The following is a 26,753-nucleotide window of genomic DNA, read 5'->3' on the forward strand; positions in this document are numbered from 1 at the left end:
GAGCGGCTCGTGCTTAGCACTTAGCACGTCCGCATCACAGTTAATGGACCCGATTTCGAATCCACCTGGCTCCTGAGTGGAGTTTGCATGTTCTCCCCGAACCCGAGGTTCTCACTCCGGCTTCCTCCCATAACCCAAAAACATACATGACAGGTGAATTGGACACACTTAATTGTCCTAAACTGTGATTGGGTGTGTGAAATCTTGTTAATCTCTGTGTGCCCCGCAATTGGCTGTCAGCCAATTCAAAGTGTCCCTCGCCTGCTGCCTCAAATCAACTGGGATAGGCACCAGTAAGCATGCGGCCCTTGTGAGAATAAGCAGCTACAGAAAATGGATGGATGGATGGAAAGATGAACTATGACATGTTTTCCAGGAAAAGTGCATTGATTTGAATCGTTTTGGGATTTGGTGGTTAGATGGAATTCAAACAGTGATTGCTGATATGGGGTGTGAGTCCACGCCTTAACTGTCATTATGCAAAACACACAATCGACTGATTGATTGAATGTTAAAATTCTTGTCGATAGTATGGAATCCACCAAATGCTGAAGCTGGTGAGGCAAAACAAACGAACTACTTAGCTGCAACCGTGAAACTGGTGGCACAGTCTTAATTACCCCGATGTCAAAAGAAGTTAAAACCTTAGTTAAACTACTTTGGGCTATATCTGTATAACAATGGAAACATGACAAAACAAGTGTAAAAAAAACTACGTAGATCATACCAAACCTCAGATCAGCTTGTAGAAATAAAGTTCGTCTTTGATACCGTAATTTTCTCCTTGGTGAAGCTAAATGTGCGTAGTGGGTCACAACAGCACAATGTCCTGTGCAGAGCCCTGCAGCAACAAGATCAAAATCCCACTAAAAAAATCCCCAAAACATCACGTCCCTTCCCCTGAGGGCCCTGGTAATGGCCGATGCCAGCGCCCATATGACGGCTGCCACTTCAGCAGATGCAGATGGAGCGGAGATGCCTAACGTGACCTTTAGTGAATGCCACATCACATCAGGCCGGGATGTCACCCGTTGACATTATGCTAGGGCATGAAAAGGCTCTTCTACGGGGGAAGACATTGTGACGAACAACCCCAAACCCATCGGCCCCCTCCCGACCCGTTCCCCCTGGCGACAAACCTGCGGTCTAATTTTGATTGATGTGACGCAGACCCGACAGCTTTGAATGGCAGGAGATAGGCACGCTAACGACCGAGCGGGACGCGGCGCTTACTTTGCGCGAGCTAGCTTTTCCACTGGCGAGAAAACGCTGAGGCTAGTCAGTCCGAGCGGCACCATTATCCCAATCATCAAACAATTCCTTTCAGCACATCAGAAAAGCCTCTATAAAGCGGTAACAAGCTCAAACTCTATATAAGCGGTAGGCATGCCGCCATTTGGGGGAGGGGGATTCAATTAGCGCTCGCTGTCAAACTCCACACTGCTCGGTAAGCGTGCAAGTCTTTGGCACGCTTTCAGAGACGACCGAGGCCTATAAAAGCCACTGGCTCCTACCACACCTGTGCCACACCCTAGCAGACTGCATGCTTCCAATTTAAAAGCAACATGCAGGATATTAGTCAGGACTTTTTGCCATCTGTGAGGTAGACCTAAACTCCACAGAGGAGAAGGGGGGAGGGAAAAGATGCAGGCCGCCGTTTGTTTTTTATTGGGGAAATAATGGCCTATTGAGAAGTTTGGTATTTAATGAGCAACATAATAGGCCCTGTTGTAACACATCTGCTACCACCTCAGTCATTTCCTGCACTTTCAAAGCCTCTTTGAAACAACACGTCCACTTGCCTTTGACGCGCTAGTTCGAGATTTCTGCGTTCTGTTAGTCGTAACCAAAGTAGAAGTGTTACATGAGGAAGCGAGTTTGGACCCAGAAGCATAAAGGAGACAGAAGTGGAAAAGTCGAAGTCTTTATCCACAAAAATCCAATGTAACCGCAATTTGAAAAACGAGACTCATCAGCTTGAGCGTCTCGGTGGAACAGTGTTTAGCACGTCTGCCTCACTGTTCAGGGACCTGAGTTCAAATCCACCTGGCTCCAAACTTAGTGTGGAGTTTGCATGTTCTCCCCGAGCCTGCGTGGGTTCTCTCTGGGCACTCTGGCTTCCTCCCACACTCCAAAACATGCATGACAGGTGTATTGGACATACTAAATTGTCCTTAGGGGGGATTGGGTGCGTGACTGCTTGGTCGTCTTTGTGTGCCCTACGATTGGCTGGTGTCCCCTGCCTACTGCCCAAAGTCAGCTGGTATAGGCACCGGCAAGCCTGCAACACCTTGTGAGGATAAGCGGCTCGAGAAAAATGGATGGATAATAAAGCTAGCTAAAAAAAAACATAGCAATGGACACATCAAGGAACAAAACTAGGAAATGCTTAAAAATAACAACATAATCACATAACAATTGAAAGCACAACAAAATGTTTTTTTTTTACATGGTTTGACCCCAAATAACCTCTCTCTGTCCAATCCAATTCAAGCATCCTTCAAAAATAAGCCCCCGACTGAGCAATCTATTGTATTTAATGCGTTAAAGACACTTGCCACAACCGCCGCAACCTTTGCCCCTTGCACAAATCGATGCCTCGTTAGATTGCTAATGATCATTCATTGACTAATAAGATCTGTATCAACCTCTTGTAGAGCATTGATTGGCCTTTGTTCTCGCTAGTTCTTTGGGATTTTTGTGGAGCTGACGCCCGTGATGGGGGGCAACAGCTGCAGGTCCTCGGGAATCGGATGATGAAAAAGCTCCTGGTGGGAATGGACAGGAATCCTAAACCTCAAATGGACTCATTCGAAGGCACCTCAGGCGAAATCCCTTTTTCTCCGCTGACCTACAGATCAATGGACATAACCTCTCTGCCCATGGGTCAATCAGCACACAACCCCAAATTTATCTCAGTCTCCCTCTTGCTCTTTCTCGCTCTCATCTTCTCCATTAGTCACCACAATTGTTCAATCAGGTGCGGGTGTGGCCCAGCATGCATGAGTCCAATCATGTCGTTGATGGAGCGCCAACCGGGTAGCCGCGAGGACTCAGCGGCCACGTTTCCCTTCCCAGGACCGGAGGGCGAAGGATCGAACCCTGCCTCTGCACGGTTCCAGACAATCAATCTGGCCCTCATTGAGATGCATGGCTCAATGATCTGTGATAGTGAATTACAGATTGGAGAGAGCCAGTGCAAGTCAGGAGCTGTCCTTGGCCATTTGCCGTGATATAAAGCTACTTAGGTGCTCACTCACAGCAAATCTCCACGTCAGTTTGAAGACTTTTTCTTAGGTAATTACCTCAGATCTAAAAACATTGGAATGATGAAAAGAGCAGCATGTCATGGGAATCAGGTGGATTTTAGCAAAAAAAAGTTAACTCTATAATAAATGGCCATGTTTCACAAGACTCAGACTTTTGTGACTCGGACATGACTCCCAATCAGACCTTTGTGACTGATTTGACTCGGACTCTGACCGTTGTGACTCGGTCTTGACTTGGACTCGTACCTTTGTGACCGAGGCTTAACTTTGACCCGGACCTTTGTGACTTGGAGTTAACTTGGACTCAATAATGCGGAGCTGACCACAGCCCTGTCTTTCAGGTCCAAACTAAACAATGCAGACAATGTGCTGTTTTTAGATGAGTTATGCCACCCTGTTAAAATACTCCATTCATGTAATACATACCCCTATTGATCGGGAACCTGATACAGACTTTAGGTGAATCCGAGTCGTGCATCGAGTTCAGGTTGTTCTCAAAGAAAAAAACAACGACAAAAATACAACTTTTTCAAGCATATGAGATGCAATGGAGCTCTTACTAAGGGCAATAAAATGCCAAATTCAACATTTCAGCAATCCATTTGCTGTGCCGTGAGCCTGACAGGATCAAGAAAACCAGCCAGTGCAGAAAAAGAACGAGCAGTTCACCGGTGGCTTGTCACTCAGTTTGATGCCATCAACCGGCACTCACTCTGAAATATGCTGTCACATTGTATCATAGTGCCAGCTCTTAAATCCGTCTCAACACAATGAATCCGTCAGATGCCATATTTTGTTTGAGATAAAAGAAGGTTGGCATTCTCGGGCACCTGTTACTCACTTTTTACATTCCTATTAAGGTATCATTCTCCCTTCTGTGAAGAAGAAAGAAAAACAAAAAGTTGACTTGCTCGACATATAGAAGACAAAGCAATCACTTTTTAAAAGTGTGTGCCATTTTCCAAACTTTCTTGAAGTTATAGTATTTTTTGGACTCTAAGATGCAGTCTCAATGAACAGGTCTGTTTTGTTATGAGAAATCAAAAGTGTGCCTTATAGACCAAAAACACGGTATTATTGTACTACACTATGGCACAACTTACATAATACTGATTATAACTAAAGAAACAACCTTTGAAAAACTTTCACCATTCATTCTGCTTTCCTTATTGAACTTAAAAATGATAATAAATAGTACGCCGTGATTCCCTCAATATAGGATACATCTGTGTTTTGAACGCACTCTTATTTTAGGGTCAGATTCTGGTATTTTCTATGTTACCGTGTGTAGGACACACCAAGGGTTTGTGATGTAAAAAATAAGCAAAACAGAACAAATATAATCTTTGTAAAATGTTCTGATTTTCTTGTGTTCAAAACTGTAGTTAAATATTTGTTGTGAGTTAAGTGTGTTTCAGATTTCCCAGATTCTGAGCGGTCAGTGAACACTTGAATGCGCTCCAAGCAGTTGTTTTTCCTTGAGTTCTTTTTCCCATGAATACTGGAAGTTGCGCATGATTGTGTGTATATGGCAAAAGACCACAAATAATAAATGATTCAAATGTAATACCTTTCTACGTTCTCTAACCGGAGCACTCGGCCGCATACCTTGCCACTTTTAATTGAATCAAATGGAGACTTCATAACCTTTACATGAGCCTCGGTTTTAGTGATATTCCTGGGTGTGAACAAGGATGGACTCGTACGGTGGGTCAGTCTGCTTGCTTCTTTTATTGAAAATCATTCCTTAACAACCTTAGCACTGTCTGCTAAAATGCAACTGACTTCCACCCTCTAGCTCGTCCCGTTACGGTATTTATTATGAGCAAGTATGATAAAAATGAGCGCGTACGCGTGAAAACTTGGCTTATGTGGCTGACAGGGAAGAGAAAACCATGTTCAGAAAGTATAAACATACCTTTTTGGAGGATCAATCTTCCTTGAATGGTGTCGAATACAAAAAAAAAAAAAATCTAATCTTTAAGATACCATTTTATAGGACGGACCCATACTTTTAGCTTTCATCTTTGGAGAGAATTTGGGCATCTTATATTTGGGGTAATACGGTATTTTATAGTAAAACTGAAAAGGGTTAGTGTCCACTTTTATTTTGACTAAATTGTAGACAGTATTTTTTGTCTTCTGGAAATTTGATCAAGCTGAAAAGCACCCCATACACAAAAGAAAACTTTGATTTCCTCTCGCACACACATAGCTAACCCCCATCTACACATAGTGCAGGTGACGATATTAGATATTAAGACGTGACATTCCACAGGTGAGTAGAAAGCTCTTTAAAACCACCAGCATACTCCAAGACGGCAAATCAAAACATTTTCGATTGTATACGGGAACGTGACCACAAAATGGCCCGCATCCGTCTCCCCCGTCAGAACTTTTGTGTCATTTACCACCCCGTGACATTTTCAAGCCTTTTGGACTCATGGAATGATATCGTTAGAGATAAGTCCTATCTCATAACACTTCAGCAGATAACATCCGAAACTGTCCAAAACTGAAGAGAACGTGCACCTGGCACTCTGTGATGCACCTGTGTTTGGGTTAGTCACACTTCCTAAAGGATGCTATTGTGTCTGCCTGGATAAGCAAACACATGATGGATCTTACCAGCAGTAAGACACATATACTGTATACAGTATATTTAACAGGAAGTGAGTTGGGTTAGAAATAAGTCAATTATTGGGCAGAAAAGGAATGGACAAATATCTGGGTTAATTTGACCCAACTTTGTCTGTTGTTTTGCTGATTAATTGATTATTCAATGCACCACCGATATGACGCTTGTGAACATGTCATACTCAATTGTAAATTTCACATTAAAATGACACGAAAAAGTCATTTCTCCTGTTTTTGTTTGCGTGGGTTTTGCTTATAAAAAATGACAACAAAAAAATTGTCCAAAATGAGTCCAAAATAAACATGTAGGGCGTGACAGTAGATTAGAAAAAAAATAGTGCGTAGCAAACTCGAAGTCATAGATATATGTACAGTACATGAAAAATAAAAAATCTAGATAAAGATATTAAATTGAAATGATGTACTTGGATGTCAGTTTTTAAGTATATAAGTACGCCGAACACACATGTCAACAAACACACTTGAGCAGGAATTCATGCGTGCACTCATGAATAGACACACACCTAACGTAGTCTGGGTGAGCCCCCGTCAATAAGCCCCTCCGATCTGTCAGCAGACACAGAAGAAGAACAAAGAGGCCGGCGGCGCCGCCTGCGGGTATAGATCTTCTCGCCGTGTTCTCCCTGAGTGAGGTCAACACAGGAGCCGCTATCACTTCAATCTCTTCGACTTGACTCATCAAAAGCTTTGAGCTACTACTGCTGCTGCTGCTAATGAGGTCAGACGTTCACCGGCCAAATCGGCCCGGCAAGAGTCCGATGTCGGTTCATTCATATATTTGGAAAGAGATCTGAGTAAAACAAAAAATGCTCGAGGCATTTTTTTTCTTACCCCGGATACCCGCTTATTAGCGTACACGTCTGAAAAAATGTCAAGCCAACCACAGCGACAATTTTGAATGCGCTGCATGACGGTAAATAATGATGGAAACGTGACTTCAAAATGCGTTTTACTTTACCAAATAGAAGGACACAAATGCCTTGGTACACTTTTAATTTGAAGTTATTCTCGGTAGCGAACTTCACAGGAAGGACGGAATCGATTCAAACCCTAACCGCGAGCCAGATGTGACAACCACTAGTCCATCCTTCCATCCATCCATCCAATTTCCTAATTGCTTATCCTCACAAGGGTTACGGGCTTGCTGGTGCCTATCCCAGGAGGCACACTCTAAACTGGTTGCTAGCCAATCACAGGGCACACAGAGACTCAATATTCAAGAGTTTTCTTGTTATATGCGTAGGAATACCACACAATGAAATTCTTATTCTGTTCACTTCCATGAGCAGAGTACATTCCATAATCGAGCAAATAATAAAGTAGGCAATAAAACAAAAATAAACCAAAAAACAGTAATAAAGCAATAAGAGCAGTAATAAAGACCCACTAATAAACGAATAGACTTAGCATTCCAATTTTCACACTCAAACACACATAAGGGCAATTTGGAGTGTCCAATACATTTACCATACACATCAATTTGGGAATGTGGGAGAAATCCGAGTATATGTAAAAAAAAAAAAAAAAAAAAAAAAAACCTGAGCACGGGGAGAACGTGAAAACGCACAGGAAGGCCGAGCCGGAGTTGAACCGACAGCCTCCTCCTGTGAAGCGGACATGCTGACCCGTCTTCCCCGGTGCCGACCTTGTTCACAAAAATGCCAATTAAAACAAAAACGAAAAAATTCAAACCCTCCTCACGTGCTCCATCAGCATTTGCATTGAAACAATCCACCGCACGCATGCCATAATTCTCCAATGACGAATCGTGTCATTTCACTAATAGAGTCACGGCTAAGACAATAGGATGTGCGAAACGGACTCCGCGCTGTGACCCAGCCCGGCGGCCTCCCAGCAGGCCTGCCAAGCGCTGCCTGTGTGGTCTATGGGGACAATTAGCACAATCTCCATACTAATGGCAGCTTGTAATGGACACTGCTGAGCCTATGTGTGCGCGCGAGGACCCGCTTGCGTACGCGCATATCCTTCGGTGTGAATATGCGCGGTGGTGTCAGCGCACCGAGTTCCTGCGCGTATGTATTCACGCCAGCGGTCGGTCAGCAGTATTTTAGCAAAGCGAGCCCCCGCCCCCTCGCTCGCCTCCTCCCCGTCGGCTCGCAGCTCCAACACCGATGCCCGGCCCGGCCACTCATTAGCACCATAATAAAGAGTTGAGACGACACATAAAAGGTTATATACTGCTGGACGCCTGTTTTCCTACCAATTATAAAGCATGTGATTTATGGCCCAGACTTAATACTATTCTCTCCGGAGGAACGGGGGGGAGAGTGTTTACGCCCAGTGTGCGACAGGGTCGATCCTGGTCAACTTTGACCTTTAAGGCAGGAAGGGTGATTCCGTGATTGGATCGTTGGAGGTGCTTGGCCGTTGGTCAGATTGTCAAGCAAACAGCAGCGTTAAAATGAGCTTGTCAATAAAATAATATGACTGTACTTAATACTTTCGCGATTCTTGGTTCTACACATGATTGCAAAGGGAAAACTATGTAGTATGCACTTAAACGATTCAGCGGAAAAAAAAAATATCGACTAAATGTTTGTGAACAGTTGCCTGTTAGGTTGCATCACCAAACAGGTCAAATGGTGTAATTATGAATTATGCATCTACATATTTGGATCGTCTATTAGGGCTGGGCAATATGGCTGAAAATAATGACATCTTGATTTTCTTCAATCTTTCTCGATAATTACAATTTTAATCGATTTTATTGGACGAAATAACCCTCAACAAACTTTTATTTGAAGGTTCTTCTGTAGAAAATATTCCGATAAAAAAGCTTGTGCGTAACTTGCTTAAAGGGATAGTATCTTGTCATTTTAGCAATAAACAGATCATATTTTTCTATAATTTGATAAATAAAGTTGTTGTTTTTTTACTTTTTTTTACTTTTAAAAGAACATTTTCTACTTGTTGGCGACTCAAAATGACATCACCTGAGCTCAAGGCTCCGGTAGTGACCAATCATGGCTCAACTGTTGGTCATGTGACCTTCACAAGCTGATATTATTTTCAGTTGGCAGCTTGTGAAAAAAATGTGCTTAAAATTGGTTTTAATATCAACTTTATTATTATTATTATTATTATTATTATTATTATTATTATTATTATTAGTAGTAGTAGTAGTAGTAGTAGTAGTAGTAGTAGTAGTAGTAGTAGTAATAGTAGTGGTAGTATTAACAACAACAACAATAATAATAATAATAATAATAATAATAATAATAATAATAATAATAATAATAATAATAATAATAATAAGAAGAAGAAGAAGAAGAAGAAGAAGAAGAAGAAGAAGAAGAATGTTCCTATTATTATTATCTGACGAAATGACCAATCAAGACTGAACTTGGAAAGTCACGTGAACTCACAAACATAAGATGTGATTGGTCAACTGAGTTCTGAGCAACTGTGATGTCATTTTCAGGTGACAGCAAGTGACAAAATGGCCGCCCTAATTGATTTTTCTGCTTCGTTTATATTCTACAGATGTAATAAAAATCTGAATACCATGCTTAGACTAGAGTTTTTCTAAATATGTACATGTATTGTGAAGAATTTTGAGGGTTAATCCTCCCTTTGAATCAAGAGTTTAAAATAAATCATATCTGTGTATTTAAACAGGACAGGGTGGCGACATGATCTAAAACGAACTTTTCCCTGCCGCGCAAAGTTTGCCTGGTTCACTTAAAACATGACTTTTCACGCATACGTACATCTTGACATGCCGCTTCATTTTTGATAAAATACTTTGAAAAAAATATGCAAACCATGGCTTAAAGTCACAGAATGATGTCAAAAGATTGTGCACTGGAGGAGGTAAAGCCATCAAGCCTGCCATGCCTTTTTGACACACTTGGCTTTTGTCAAGCTCCTCCACAGCTGGAAGACTCGCAAAAAAAACACACACACACACACACACAAGCGACGCGCTGTAATGAGGTCTGCCTGTGACACAAGGCGTACACACACCCGACACACACACTGACACACACATGTGTTTAACCTCAACGTTTGCCCTCCGTGACATGTCGATGGGCCCGACACTGATTTGTTGGACTCGGGGGAACGGCGCGAAGGATGCTGTGTGCATGCCACTTCTGAGGAACGCGCGATTCGATCTCCAGAAATCCCCTTTCCGCCGTTACCCCGACTCCTTCCTATACACGCGTGTGTGTATGTGTGCACTTTGATGTGAGATGAGAAGCAGCTGCAATGCAGGTTGATCAGGTACTTGGACGCAGGGATGGAAAGACGGCAAAGCGGGAGAAAACAAAGAGAAGAAGAAGGAACGGCGGCGTGTGTTAAAACAAGGGTTGTTGTTTTAAACACCCCTGGGACTTGGACTCATTATGACCCCCCCCCCCCCAAAAGCCAGATGCAGTGACGACAAGATGTGTTATGACTGGTGATGGTCTAACAGGTGCTGACGGTCACCACAAAAAGACCTCGGCGCACACAAACACACATAAACATACACACGCGTCCCCCTGCTACTGTAAAAGCTTCCTTCTAGACTTATAGAGATCCTGTCTGTCTCCGGCAAGCCGTGTGGTCCACATCCTGACACACACACTTTTGGACAGACAATTGAGGCTGCAGACACACACGCGTCCAACACTTGAAGTAACAAGTATAAATAAAAACTGTCAATAGTTGCCAGTTGGTCAAAATAAACAGCGAGGGAAAGACTTGAAGGCCATCTACATAAAAAAGTCAAGTACAAAGGAAGCTTTAGGAAAGCTGGTCAACTCCTGATTTGTGTTCATTTGGAAACAAAATATCAAGAAAATTATTATTGCATGGTGCTGCCAATGTGGAGTCAACATTTTCAGCTGGAAAACTCGTTTGAATCGATTTGCAAATACTTCTGAACATATTTAATAGTACGTCTAAAAGTGTTCAAATATATTCACAATACTTTTGAGTGAACAGTGGACCCCCTGGTTACGCCGTCCCTGGCTTACGTTTTTTTTCACATTACGGAATGGAATACTAAATTTTTTCATATGTCACTTAAACGCTGATCTGCTCTTGGTCGGCATCACTAAGATGCCGGTCTGCTATTGGTCGCCGTCACAAGATGCTGGTCTGCTATTGGTCAGCGTGACGGTATCACTAAGATGCCGACATGCTAAAGACTTAATCTGGTGTGAGTGCTTACAATATCGTATTTATTGTGCATTTTAATGCTTAATTCAAACTTTTGTTGGTTAGCCATGGCTCCCAAGATTGCTAGTGATGTTAAAGAGAAGAGTCAGAATATGATTAGTATTGAAACGTAGCTGGACATAAACAAGAAAAACGAAGAAGGCTCGGCTAGGTTATGCTAGGCTAAACTACTCTCGCTCAGTAATATGTCCGCAAGTAGCTCAATTCACGTCGTCAAAGGTAAATAAACTTGGATTTTTCCCTTATATATTTTTTATTTATGATGTTATTTTATTATAAACATATATATTATATATAAATAGCACTTACTATGCTATTTTGTTACTAATGTTTTAATATTTATATACAATTTTGATGTTTTTACCTGGGGCTTTATACGCGTAAACTAATTAACTTATGTTCCTATTGGCCACAATATGATGATTTCGCCTTACGATTCCAACTTAGGAACGGATTAATTTTGTGTGGCGGAGTTCCACTGTACTTGAAAGTATATTTGAACATACAATACATTACGTAATATGCTTCACATACGATCAAACGTACTTGCAAATACTTTTGAACAGACTGCACTGACAAATATATTACGTAACACGCTACATTTCAAATATGTTCCAACATTTTAGCTACTTTCTTTCAACATACACTACTTGCAAATATATTTGGACATATTCAAAATTACTTCTAAAAACGTTTGAATGTATGTTGAACCTATTTATGTAAGCGCCGTACGTTCAAACGAGTTTGCCGATCACATCGGCAGCTAAATAATAGATGAAATATTCTGCAACGTATTTTATGTAACGTTTAAATTAGAATGAATTCATCGCTCATGATTTTTGATCTCAAAACCATTCAAATCCCCAGAATTTCATCTTGTCAATAGTAAATATTTTCGTCTCTCTGTCATCCTTCATGAAAACAAACTTATTATCTTTGCGTTGAATCAAAACAAAACATCGCCTTTTACTTCGGAAAACAAAGATGAGCGTGTAATGGAGCAAAAAGCCGCACACTGCGCGACCACACAATCTCCGTATCTAAATCTAAATACATGACAAGTCAAATTCCATCCTCCGGCCCTGATGGAAAGGATGAAGGGAAGGAGGGGAAAAAGCACTGAAGAGTTCCCCCTCCTGCCAAGATGAAAGCCTCTTTTACTTGAGAGAACATTAGGAGAACAAACTACCATCACTACAGGAGGGGAACCAGTCAACACATCAAACACAAGCAAGCATTAATATTGTAATTCTTCCTCCAGGAGCGTTTGAAACGCACAAGGAGACGACCGGTGTGGTCAGCTGCTTGAAAAGGCCACTTCGCTTGCTTCTATTTTCGTTTGGTGGAAAAAATGGATCGCAGCCAGGATTTGGAGCTCCAGCCCAAATGCAGTCAAAATTCCGTGCGCTTGTTTGCTTTCTACTTAATACGGAGCAGTGATAAAACTCATATGTAAAGTTAATATGTAAAAAACTCAATTCTGCTCGTAATCTTTTATAGTGTTTTGGGGAGTAATTTCCATACTGTGGATCTGAGACATCTTGTTCCAATTTTTTTTCTCCCTTGGCTGTGTTAACACGTGGAAACCAAGAAATAAATTCCAAGATATTCTGTTGACCTAAAGTGGTTACGTCTGCTAGACAGCTAAAGCTTGATTTTACTTGGGAGATTTCACGACCCACTTCTGTCTTATTTGAGGTGTTTATGACATTTGGAAGTAATAAACATACGTTAGAATGTAAAAGAAAGTACGTTGGAACACCTGCGCTACACACGGAGTGATTTTTTTAAAAAGTGAGACCGCACACAACGAGAAAAAAAATCTACTAATACGTCTCTGTTTACTATTGTGTTCATTGTAGTCACTCGGTAATAATACAAATTAATAAATAATAAAGAATTTTAAAAAAATGGCAGGGATGTATTTTCACACTTTTTAAGAGTCCAGATGATACATCCCAGATATGTAAGCATTAAATTGATACTTAAGTACATTAAGCACATTAATTACCATAAATTTAAGTATTAAATCGATACAATATCTGCGATTGGATGTCAAGACTTTTTAAAAAAACGTGAAAATACGTGCCTGGTATTGAATGAGTTAATTATTAAATCTTAGTTTAAAAAATGACTATCCTTTTAAAGAATATTATGCACAAGTTATGAATGTTGATTTTACGTTAAAACTGATTTTAAACACATTCTTTCACTTGCTGCCAATGGAAAATGATATCAGCTGATGAATGTCACATGACCAACAGATAAGCCATGATTGGTGGTTTTTGAGCACAGATGATGTCGCAAGTAAAAATTGTCCTTTTAAAGGTATTAAATGAATATAAAAAATAATTTCGGGATGAAATTTATTTTAGACAAAATATTAGCTTTTTACTGATTTTAGTGGCAAAATAAATGGACTGCCCCTTTAAGAAAATTATGCACCAGTTATGAGCGTTTACATTAAAACTGATTTTAACTTTAATATTCATAATTTTTGCCTGAATATTTTCCACAGGCTGTTTTTTTTTTTTTTAATTTAACAAGTCAGGCATGACTGGCACAGTCTTTTTAGTTTTCATTCAAAAACGCTTTGTTAAATTTAACAGGTTGTGCTGCATTGAAAAAAAAGGATGAGACCCTGCGCCTTAAATAAGCATTTGGTGAGCGTCGCCATGAGGCGTTGCATGCATGCATCCTGGGAATAATAGCGGCGAGCAGATACTAGATGTATATGCATGAGAATTGAGTGGTTGCTATTGATCCCCTTGCGGTTCGCCAGTGGGATGTAAACATCGTGTCTTTCAACGGGAAGCTCCACTCAATACCTGCAGACGTTGACGACAAGACGCCATCCTCGTCATCACGTACTATATGTGTCAATACGCCAAACTAACTTTTATATAGACATAAACCAGCATGTTTTGATAGAGGCTGAAAATGTAGTCACACTCTTAATAACTCAAGCTGGCAGCGTCCAAGATGGAAAAGTTGACATTCTGCAGATGAATTGAAGAGAAGTAGGAATGTCATCAACCCATAGACACACACACGCTAAGGCACACACACACACACACACACTTTTGGGCCTATTTAAGCCATGTCCGCAGCCAGCTTAACGTATCAAACGTCACCGTGACCAATAATCCACGGGACAAATTTCACATGGAACTATGTGATATCGATTCTGTTTCCACAAAGCAAAAGCGGAAAGTGAGTACTGCGTGTTGCATTTAAATGTTATCCTTCTATTAACCTTCTAAAAGTTTTTTTTTTTCAATTCAATTTTGACGTAAGAGACAATCAGCTAGTCCAAAACTTAGAATTACTGCATGTTACTCATCTATGTTCTGTTATGTGAAAATTCATGATTTCTATCATATTCTATGCCTAATTTGTCTATTTGGAGGGATACCATAATAAGAGTCAAAATTGTGTGTAAAATTAATTGATTTTTTTAAAATATGTTTTGTTATTATTATTACTTATTGGTCATATTTTTGTGAGTTAATATTTTGTCTATAATTAATCTGATAACTACAATATTTTTCAGATCACGATAATGCAGCTAATATTTATTATGAAATTTAGTTCATATTTTGTCAACAATTGAGTTGGTAATTACATTATTTTTCATGATACCAAACTTATTATATTAAATATCAACAAAATAAAGTCAACAATATCATGAAAGTAACTTTATTTAGCTTATTATTTTTTATATAAATAATTTGATGAGTAAAATATTTTCATATGATAACATAAAAAGGTTCATATTTAATATCATGTATTAGCTAATATTTTTCATAATTAATTTGATAGCTAAATATTTTTCAAGTTACCAAACATACTACTGTACATTAAATATTAATTACATTAGTTTCCATGTGAAAATATTATGAACAATCATTTTGTTAATATTTAATCAAATATGTTTATTCAATATTTTGCCCATGATTTATGATAAAATTATTATTATGTGATTTAGTTAATATTAGATAAATTATTTTTCATTATTATTTGATCAATAAGTAATATGATAACTACAACGTTTTTCATGAGACTGTTACATGATTTAATTACTATTTAATATGTTTAATAATGTGTCAATAATTACCACAATAAACATGTCATATATGTATAGGATTAAAGGTTCACTAATGTATGCGTATGCAAATGTAGGTTAAAATCTCCTAATAAGGTCAAATTTAAGAAACACTTGCTTCATCGTCAGCTTCATTGAATTGTCTGCAACAACGTTAGTTACAGTCCTTTCATGTTTGATGCGTTTCTGCGGGTTGGCAAACATCCTTTGGAAAAAAAAAAAAAAAAAAAAAAAAGATCAAGCGCCAGTTGGGCAAGCGTACGGTATGCAATCTGAAAATCTACAATGAAATTGTTGCTTAGTGATTATTTGCCTTCTTGGGGAGCTCGGTCCACTCCACAGGTGAAGTGTTTAAAGTTCCATTCTTCAAACATCTGGCCGTCCACCAGCTTTGGCACCCAAATGACACGAACGCGCACACGCGCGATGGGTCGGACCTGGCCGCCGTCTTCCACTTTCCCTACTTTTGTTCCCGGTAAAGCGACGTTTGGTTTCCAGCTCGGCCCAGCGGCGGCGAGCATCTCCCTGAGGAAAATAAGCAGGACTCGCTCGGCTGCAAGCATCTGCCCTTTGAAAGGCAACGAGACTGTTTGAACAGCTGTCGGCGCACGTCGAGCATCCCAGACCTTAACTGATAAAACTGAGGAGACTCTGGAAGGGAAAAATCAACAGAGGGAAGTCACTAAGAGGGCAAATGGGTGTCCTGCCACCATGATGCGCGGGCCAGATGAGAAGATTCTTCCTTGCCAGATGTGGATACTGACCAGAGAGGCCCGCAATATTTGTTACGACTCTGACATGCAATGTTAAGATGGATCAAATATGCAAAGTTTTGAACCCTTGAGGCATTACGCTACAAATGATGGAAATTCCTTTATTTTTAAATGATATCATGAAAGAATCAATGGGGGAAAAAATAAAACAGGGAGCTGAAATTTCCAGCAGATGATTAAAACGTGTCAAATTAAAAAACGCAACTATTCTGACATTTCTATGTGATTGTGCGAGATTTTGTGTACACAAATTATTATTGTCCAAATTTTGGCGCATAAACACCATTATAATTACAATTTTTGAGATGCGTTTTAATAGGATTAATGACATTGATTTTCCTGCAATTTTTGCAACATTCCGTTGAGCGGCAGTTAAAATATGTCAGCAAGCGGAAAATTTTTTGTTGACTTGTGTTTCACCTCAAGACAGTAGGTGGCAGTAGCGACCAGTTAATGGCTATGTCTTTAAATGTCATCATCACGTCACAGACTACAAAGATTTTTCATTTTTTTTTTGCGGGTGTTAATAAATATAACCTACCTATGTATGGATACAACTGATACCAGTGAACAATTTGAGTGGTTAAAGGAAAAAAAAATGTTTTTAATTATTTAATCTCTTTGAAATAATATTTTGAAATAAACACTCAACTGACCCATATTACAGGTTGGCAAAATCCATTGGATGGCAGTTTATTGGCATAAATGGCAGTTTAATGATATAAATGACTCAATTGATGCAGTTACTGTGCCTACTGGTCACTTTTAAACAACATGTGCTGTTTAACCGGACAAATTTGATAAAGTGGTTTTGATATCATTTCCTTTTCTTTACTAAATCGGGGATATGTTAAAAATCACACTAATGTTTCTAGAACGCCTGCTGCGACACTTAAATTGATGTTAAAACAAAGTTATGATCTAAAAATGAAAGAAATATATGTATAGTATTAAGTGTGCATGTATTTTATTGTTAAAAATATATATTTTTATACACATATATATATATATATATATATATATATATATATATATATATATATATATATATATATATATATATATATATATATATATATTGTTGTTAATCAGATATCTGATATTTGATATGGTAGACTTTTGTTTAAGATATCAGAATGACAAAATGCATGAAAGATGATTTTTCATCTATAATTAATAACTTTAAATCCACTTATGTATTTTTTCCCCTTATGTATTGAAACTGGCATCACCAATCAAGGCTAACCTAGAGTTATGCATGCTGAGCTGTGATTGGCCATTACCTGAGCTTCCATTGAGCAAGATCATACCTCCAGTCGACAGCAAATGGAAAAATGTGTCAAACATAAAAATAATGATAAATCATGACAAAATATTGTCTTTTTACCGCTAAAATCGAAACTCTACCAACGAGTCGAGAAGACTAAAGTGAAAAAGTTTGAACTGGCTCTTCTCGCTTTTTGCATGCGGAGGGTTTGTCTGGTGTGGAACCTGCGCAGCTCTCCCATCCCGATAAATTTCCAGGCTTAACGCTTAAGACTTGAAGTCCTGAAGTGACTATCTGTTAGTCAGTCAAGAGGAACAAGTGCATGTCAGACTTGCGGCAAGTGCCGGGAGCTCAATTGCATTAAAGCTCTTAAGTTTGCCTTCACTCCAGACTAATTGGATCAAGCTGGAAAAGCAGATTCCGATTTTTAGCCACCCCCAAACTTTAGCCCCCTCCCTCCCTCATTTCCCCCCCACCTCCATCTTTTGTCCTTGTCAACATTCCCCTTAAATGAGATTCCCAAAAAGCAGGAGGTGAGCGCGGCGCGCATGCACGGCTGCACCGAGCAAACACTGTCAGGCGGGCAGGCAGACACACCTCTCGCGCCGGCTGCCATGGCTTGGCGTTCCCTTATTAAAATTCCATATTGAGATTCCTTCCCGCCGCTCCGCCTCCCAGGCCCTGCCACTCAACAGGAAATCGTCAAGTTTCAACAAAAAAGATGCAAAACTTTTCTTAAGACAACTTGTTCCTGCTCCCTGTCCTTTTTGTGTGGGATGAAAGTTTCCTTCAGGTGTATGTGTACCCCTCACCCCCTCACCCCCCCCCCCCCCCCTCCCACTTTTCCTCATTGTCATTATTTTTGATAGTGCCCCTTCTGATGTGACGAGCCTTTGGATGCTCTCTTCCTTCTGTCTTTTCAGCGCACGCTTTGAAGTGTCAGGCGCTCCCCGCGGCGGCGGCCGCCAAGCGGGGTTTGATTTCCCATCATGCTTAGCATTGTCCCCCGCTCACCCTGACTCTCCCCGGTTCCTAGCTCTCCCTCCCCTGTGCGGTGCCCCCGCGTCGTCGGGCAATTATCCCCGGGAGTAATGATGAGCGTCTCTTCCTTTCCCTGCGCGCTGACTGACACCTCTCCCACTCATTTGTCAACAAATCAGACGTCTGGTGTGGGCGGCCATATTTGCACTGAGGGTTTTTGCGCGGCGAAGCCGGGGCTGATGCGCTTTGCTCTCTCTCACACTTCCTCCCTCTTTCATTTTCTCCATCCTCCTCCATCCCTTCCTCTATCTCTGCCACCTCGTTATCTCTGACAGGATGTCATTCCTTTTCCGACACGCACTCCTCCGACGTCTGCCCGCCATACGTCCCCGTGTATCTCCGCTGCTCAAGGAAAGTCTGACTACCAATAGGCCTAATGGTCATATGTGGCTAATGATCACTGAGCTAAACAAGTGCGGCTGTTCACATCATTTGTGTCAACGCGAACGGCGCAAAAGGGGAAATAAAACCAGATACGCCGTGCCGACAAAAGGCTTTGGAGATGCTCTCAATCAATTCATTAACCAATCAGAGGGTGCCTTGGGCCGCTATGCCGAATCATTCATCTTACCAAAGCATTTAAGACAATTTTAAGATTTGTGGGAACACTTTTCTTTATTGCGTCCCAGTTTTGTTGTGCCCTAGTGGAGCGGTTGGCAAATTGATAGGAACGTGAAGCAACTCACAGCCAAATTGTGTTACTGTGACTCTTTCGCAAAATGTTTTATATGCGTATTTTAATTTCATATTTATTGAAAGGTTTAATTTCATTTTAAGACGGACGAACACGAAAACTTATTTTCGTTTCGAATTAAGAGCAAATTAATTGGAACATGAAGCAACTTACTGCCAAATTGTGTTACTGTGACTCTTTTGCAAAATGTTTATTTAAATTTCATATTTAATTAAATCTTATATTTAATTTTATGGAAGATTAACAAGAAAACGTTCTGTATATGCTGCATTATATTACAACAAATACGTCTAGAGATACCACTACTAGAAGTTACAAAGTTTCATAAATCTGACATGGGGGGCTTAACACTGTTTTTTTTTTTTTTGGCCGTGACAGCAATCAGAGCACTCCAAGTCAAAGCAAGTTAATTGGTAGTAACTTTATTTTAAAATGTGTTAATGGAACTAATTAGCAAAATATATGGGGTTTTTTTTAGTTTTTTTTTTTTTTTTTTTTTTTACAGATTTGCGCATGAAATTATTGACAGGGGTTTCCGGCAGACAAACCAAAAATAAAACAAATGATGTTACACGATCTGTCTTCTGGAGCTGCTGAAGAAAATAAGCCAAAATTTAATAAACTTGTCAAGGATGGCACAACATTCTGTTGTGAGTCTTTTTTTCTGTGATATAAAAACACTTTGCACTGGTTAACGGGTACTCGGCAATAATGAAAATGTCTTTCTCACGGGGTACAGTAATAAAATAAGGGTATGAACGATTGCCCTAGTGTCGTAAGAAAGGTTCATGAATGCATAAGGTGGATGAGTTTGGGGTGGAAGAATAGTAAAAAAGTAGAAAGTATTTGCAGAAAAGTGGAAAATATTGTAGCTAAAAGGGGAAACAAACTACCCAATTTCCCCTCATATCACTGGCATCAAGCCAAAACCTAAAAAAAACACAATTTAATGACTTCTCTTTTTTTTAAATCTAAACTCTTTTAACTATAAGGTTTTGGACCAACACCATACACTTCCACAATTTTTATATTGCTGTCCAATAAAAGTAGGAACCTTCAAATATGTAATGTTTTTCTTCCATTCTCTCTTTTATTTCTTTATTTCTTTTTAATAGCGCCTACTTTGTCCTCATTAGGGTCACGGCGAGTTGTAGCATATCCCAAAGGCGGGGTACAAACTGGCCTACCTGCAGGCAGTGTTTACTCTATTAGTAAAAAAACAAATAACCACAGAAAATGTGGGGACATATGACAAATATATACCATATACCAGTGTTTCTCAAATTAGGGGTACGTGTGTCCATGGAGCTACATAAGGGCAGGTCACAGAGTATGTGATGTCATAAAATCTAATTTAATAAGGTTTAATGATGTGACAGACACAGTACATTTTCTTTTCAAATTAAGAAAACATTAATTGGATCTGAAGGAAAGGCTAAATGATATTGTCGTGACTCCTGTGAAAACTCTTCTTGAAAATTTGAAGACATATAACGTATACTATTAAACAGTGGTTCTCAAATCGGGGGTATGTGTATGCCTGGGGGTGCATGAGGGACTTTCAGCAGGTATGTGAAATCAGTAAATCTAAATTAAAACGTTCTGATGCAGTGATAGGAGCAGTAAACTTTCTTTTCAAATTAAAAGCAAATGAATTTGAAAATGAGGCAACTTATGGCTAAATTGTGTTTTAGTGACTCCCCTGAAAACTCCTATTGTGAAAATTTGAGGACATATAAGTGTACTGTATAATATATATCAGTGGTTCTCAAGTCAGGAGTTTGTGTACTGCTGGGTCTTAATGCTGTGACAGGAACATTACATTTTCCTTTCAAATTAAGAGCAAATCAAAAGCGTGAATGATCGTTCTTCCTAATGTGCGCTGCAATTGGCAGGCAACCAGTTCATGTTTTCCCTCACCTACTGCCCGAAATCAGCTGGGGTAGGCAACAGCAAGCCTGTAACCCTTGTGAAGATAAGTGGCTATAGGAAACGGTTGGATGGATTAAGAGCAAATTAATTGGAACATGAAGCAACGTATGGGCGACTCGTGTTATAGTGACTCCACGAAATATTATATTTATTTTGTGAAGTTGGAATTTTCCAGCGGATGAGCCAAAATTAAACAGATGTTACTCGATCTGCACCATGGAGGTGCTGAGATACCCCTACAAATGTAGCTCTAAATTTTATAAATAAGTCATGGATGTCAGGAAATTTTTTTTCATACAAAAATGCTTTGTGCTGTTTAGCTGAAAAAATATTTTGCAGGGGGTACATCATCAAAAAAAGAGAGAACCACTTCTACAACAATGTAAACGGGCTTCTCGTCGGACAGCTATTTTTTTTCCGAGCCCAACCGCGTCAACATCAAATGGGATGCAAAACCTGCGCGAATGTAATGGACTCACTGTGCTCCCTGCGCTCTTCCGGGCTGGACGACGCCTCGCCATCAGAAAGCAGGCCAGACATGGAGAAGAGCTTCCTGGCCGAGTCCTCCCCACTTTTGACGGAGCCTAAGGGGGAGCCGAAGTCAAACTCCTTCCCCTCCGCCTCCGAGAAGCAACCCTTCAGCCTCTTGGCGGGCGTGAAGGCCGAGTGATAAGCCACGGGCTCCCTTTCGTCGTGCGGCGATGAGAAAGGCCGAAAGGCGCCGCCGACCCCGCCGTGGTGGAGCACGCCCAGGGTGGAGCAGTCCAGGTTGGGAGGAGTGAACTGGGGGTGCAGGTGGAGCAGGGAGGCCGGGAAGTCCCGTCCGGGAAAGGGGCCCGAGACGGGCCCCTGGCGCTGATACATGGAGGCGAAGGTGTAGGACGCCGAGGGGAAGGGGAGGTGGAGGTCTTTCTCCATCGAAGCGGGGACCCCGAAGGGCCTGGGCGCCTGGCAGGGGACGGAGGCGTCTCGGCCGGCCTCGGCCGTGGAGGCGAGGACCATGAGAGCGGGGGATGCCAGGGGAGCTGGCATGTAGGAGGAGCTGTCCATCTTGAAAGGGCGGTGGAGGTCCATTCGCCTCCTTGTGAGCGGCGCCGAGACGGAATCGAGAGGAGGCGTTTTAAGTTGGACGGCGAAGGCTGAGAAATACAACAAAGACGTTAAATCTAACGCAGAAGCACTGCAATATCAAATTTTGGAAAACACACTTACACTTACGATCCAAGTGGTGGATTTACTTCATAAGGGTTAAAATTGCTTTTGAAATGTGTCAATTCAATCAAGAAATTCAATTAATTCCCAACACGGGATTCACTTAAAATAAAAACAGTCATTAACTTAAAAAAAAAAGCTGTTACGTATAAGAAAAAAAAGACATGATAGTGTTTTCAAATGAATGGCTGGTAGCAAGTTATACTAACACGTTTAGCAAGCAAAATAATAAAATAAAATTCAGAATTATCCGTTTAAATGATCATATCTAAATAAATATAATTTATTATATAGAGAAAGGAAAAACAGTTCTCACGTGGGTAAGGTGTTGATGCTTTATAAAGTAATATAATCAAAGTACTTGTACTGTATAAAATGTTTGAATAAAACATAAAATCGATAAACATCAACTTGATATAATAAGAACTGCCATAGTGACGTAAGATAAACACATAGTAGTTTCAAATACAACTTCCTTAGTCATTCCCAGTTTGCGGGTAAGAATGAAAACTGAGAGTTCAAAGTTTTTGAATCAATTAAAGGCAAGCGAAGTTCCGATTTTGAAACGGCGCTCACTTTTCACTTTAACGCGGAATAAATAATAAAACAAAGTAGTCTAACGCGCCGCCAGCTTGTTTTAGCGAGTTGACACTTTTTACAGCGGAATACTTTTACGCGTGCGATAAACGCGCCTTTTAAAACAAACGTTTTGCCCATGAAAGACAATTCAAACAATTTAAACGCGAATCCAAAGTCACTCCGATGCAGAACTCGCCACTTACTCTCAACTTGCAACAATCCACGGACGCGACACTTTCCACCGGTGAGCGTCCTGCTTCCTCGCTTCCTTCCTTCTACTCCGGGATGCTGCGGCGAGACTTCACCGGTGGCCGTGGATCTGACCGAGATGAGTGCACCAGTGGGCCAGTTGCGTGTCTATCCGTGTCTCCCTCCTCGGTGTGTGCGTGTGAGCCCCCCCACCCCCTCCTCCCCTCTCCGCTTCTTTTCCACCCCCCACCCCCCCCTTTCCACCACTTACCCCTCACCCCACCTCTCGCCCTCCGCGGACACTTTCAATTTCTCGAGCAATTCAACAACGAATGCCACTAGTATGAAAAATACTAGCTACGGGACAACCCCATTCAATTTTGGTTTAAAAAACAAATGAAAGGGTGGTTCTCAAATGGGGCTACGGGTACCTCTGGGGGTACTTGAAGGAACTCCAGGGGGTACTCGAGATTTCAAATAAAACAAACGTGCAAAACTCCTTTTGACATAATTATTGAATTACCGTAGTTTTCGGAGTATAAACAGCAACTTTTTTTCTCATGATTTGGGCCCTGCAGTTTATAGTCCAGTGCGGCTAATGTGCAGTTTTTTTGCTAGCCACCAGGAGGCAGTCCACCAGTAAAACAAGTGTGTATATTTGTCAATTTGTGGAATAACTATGAAATTGAGCTGAAAATGTGTGAATCATTGGCTGTTTTCAAAAAGTTTTAATTAAATGAAATGTCTGAGCTTTTTAAAAACTTGTGAGAATACAACAACATTCAAAAAATACAATATACCATTGAATGAGTTAAAAAGATCCCAATATTCAATCCCCGGTTCAATTCATGTCTTTTTGTTTCCATTAGTAAAAGTGTTTGGCTAAAATACTGTCTAAAAATGGCTGGTATGGAATTAATTAATCACTTATTTTAGGTAATCATCTACTTGTAAAATCAATTCCTCTATAAATCAAGCAATCAATTATTTCAGGTATTTTAGCACCAACAGTAATCGATTATTTGCATAATGAAATATTTTAGTATTTATTACTGAAAGCAATCAATTACTTTTGTACTGACTTAATCATTCACTTTAGTACATTTAGTACTTAAAGTAATAGTTTACTTAAGCACCTAATTGATGAATGACTTGTCACCACCCACCAGCCATTTTTAAACTGTTCTTTGTCCCTTGTGCAGTATTTTGACCATTTTTGGTTCATTTCCTTCCAAATCATTCTCACAGTACTTTGGCCAAGGAATGGCACATTAATGAAATTTCAGCTCCCTAATGCTAGGCCAAAATACCTATACTGTGCCTTGAGATTTGTCAGATATAAAATATGATGCTCAATGCTCTCACTCTAGTTTTTATTTACCTTGGGTGTGTTGTTCCAGTATTGATCAGTATCTCGCACCGCCGACAGGCTCGCATCAATAGGATATATCTGACCAATTTGTTTACACTTCCATCACATTCTTCTCAGAGTCAGCACGGGATGGCCATCTGCCTGGACTCCTTTAAAGATGCTTTATGGGGACTGAAATAACACAGCAAAGTAAAGGTCCTAACGGGTTTCAGACCATCCCCGAGCCCCAATGATAACATTTTCTAGTAGTCTTTGTCACTATAGAGTATTTTTATTATTTGAATGAAGATGTTTTTACAGATTATTTCTCCAGTATTGACTGGTAGATGCAGAAATAGTGAAGAGTTGGACAAAGTTGTTATATTATTTTTTTGTTTTGTCCTGCGTTAAATGTTTTGTCAAGTGTTGAATGGTGTTGCTTGACATTATGACATTAGGTCATTTTCATGCCAAAAGTATTTCATCTTTCTAGGTTCTCAGTGACATCTTGTCAGAAAACCATATTGTCATATCAATCTGTCATCCTACTTTCTTCCAGTCTAATTTCAGACTCTTCAGACTTTCCAATTCTGGTTGTAAAGTCTAGTTTTTTCTCAGTCTAGTTTCCAAGTCTAGTTTCAGGGTCGCGATTCCAAGTCCAATTCCAAGCCTGATTTGCAAGTCCAATTTCTCTGTTAATTTTTCGTGTCTATTTCCCAAGTCTAGTTTCAGTGTCAAGTTTCAGTCTAGTGTCCAAGTTCAGTTTCCAAGTCTAATTTCTGAGTGTACTTTCCCGGTTTAGTTTTGGGAGTCTAATCTCCAAAATCTGCTAAATTCACAATGGATTATTGTGTACAGGAACTTCCTACTATCCCACATCTACGTCCAAGTTTTTCTCCTCACGTGACACCCTTGTGGCTACTGGGCACAAAGAAACAGTGTTGAAGTCAGTTGAGACACTTTTGGACACAAATCGCACTTTACCACCATCTTAAGGCTTTGTAGTGGCAAGGAACTATGTCAAAGTGGGTTGAAGAGCTTAATTATGACAAAAGTCGTGCTCCTCTGCCATCTTGTGAAATTTGTAGGCAATTACAGATTTTTAGTTAGGACGATTAATATCCGTAGCTTTTCGCTATTAGCTCCAGGTCTCAATCCCCATAACACTGTAACTGTTAGATACGCTAACGGTTATCTTAGCTTGGTGTATTTCTTTCTTCTACTACTCTTTCCGTCAGTCCGCATACCATGTGGCACCACGCTGCCTCTCGGAGGCAGTCTTGATGGCTATGTGCACTTATTTTCCAGATTGAAAAATCGTTTGAGATGTTGTCACATGGCCTGTGTGTGAACTGCTTGAAGATAGCGCACTCAAAGGCCTAACCCAGTCAACAAGTGCAGGTGTGGGTGCGTCTGCGCTATGAATGGCAGCTGATGGAGTCATCCGCTCCGAGGCGGCACCGTCTGCAGCCCGTCGGGTGACTGACACAGCGGAACATTCCCATTTGATGAGAGACAATGCACACCGATGGTATTATTTGTCAACCGTAATCTGCTTTCAACGGCAGACGGTGTAATATCTCCATAATTCATATCTGATTTCAAGCAAATTGTCAGAAAGCACGGCTCGGCGTGCCGCAAATCAGCCCAAATCACTCTTAATTTGTTTTTATCGGTATTGGTATTGCTTAAAGACTTTTTGAAATAATGTAATTGAAATAATTCTTTATTCCCCCGAGCCAATCCAGGGGCTTTACACCGCTAATCTAATGTGACACGCAATTTCCGTCTCTCAGACGATTGCTTCCCCTCAGGTCCCTGTCTTTAATGAACAGCCATTTGGCTGTGAGCCTGCACTGTGACTGTGTGTCTGTGTGTGTGCGCGTCAAGTTCTGAGATAGGAAATGAGTGAATGGGGAATACATCCACCCTTGCCGAGAGTCCGAACCGTGAGAACAAACCGGATTGTTGGTATATAAAAATAAATGTTTTTCATTAGGTTTCACACCCGTGTGGCGCTCATCATCACACCTCATGACAGCTGCAGCCATGCAGCAGATGCAGACCTTAAAAAAGGGGCACATAAACCAGACCGACCCTGGAACCGCCCTGGCCTCCAAGCAACATGGAACATGTGTCTGTCTGTGACAAGACAAGGTCATCGCTGCTCCCGTTCGCACATTGTTTGGGGGTTGGTCTGTCTGACTCTTTGAAAGGAAAAACAATTCTAAATTTCAAGTGGGTGTCAAATGCTATAGGTAACTTTTTTTTTTTTTTTTTTGCCACAGCCTCATCTGCTGGATCGGGTGGGTGACTGCACCACTTACGGTACAAATGGAAGGTAAAGGCAAAATGGAAAACAAATAAATACGTTTTTTCTGATTTACAAGAAAACATAAAAGGTCCCTACCGATGACCAATGTGTCTTAGGGACGATACTGATACCAATTATTCATAATCAAGGGGCTTTATTGAACAAAACAAAAGATTTACAAA

The 26,753-nt window shown here is 40.5% G+C and overlaps 1 protein-coding gene across 2 annotated transcripts in view; it reads right to left on the minus strand.

Moving 5' to 3' along the window:
* Nucleotides 1–23,077, minus strand: part of LOC148416932 (E3 ubiquitin-protein ligase RNF220-like) — a 38,396-nt gene extending 15,319 nt beyond the window's left edge. For both annotated transcript variants that reach the window (XM_088425795.1, XM_088425794.1), the window contains exons 1-2: nucleotides 22,921–23,077; nucleotides 21,406–22,065 (exon numbers count right to left, since the gene is read on the minus strand). In XM_088425795.1, the coding sequence (XP_088281921.1) occupies nucleotides 21,406–22,000 (595 nt within the window). In that variant the 5' untranslated portion in view covers nucleotides 22,001–22,065; nucleotides 22,921–23,077. The remainder of the gene's footprint in view (nucleotides 1–21,405; nucleotides 22,066–22,920) is intronic.
* Between the last annotated feature and the right edge of the window lie 3,676 nt (nucleotides 23,078–26,753).

Source organism: Hippichthys cyanospilos, chromosome 10 (genome assembly GCF_059441005.1).
Source record: "Hippichthys cyanospilos isolate Australia breed blue-spotted pipefish chromosome 10, RoL_Hcya_1.0, whole genome shotgun sequence".
NCBI lineage: Eukaryota > Metazoa > Chordata > Actinopteri > Syngnathiformes > Syngnathidae > Hippichthys > Hippichthys cyanospilos.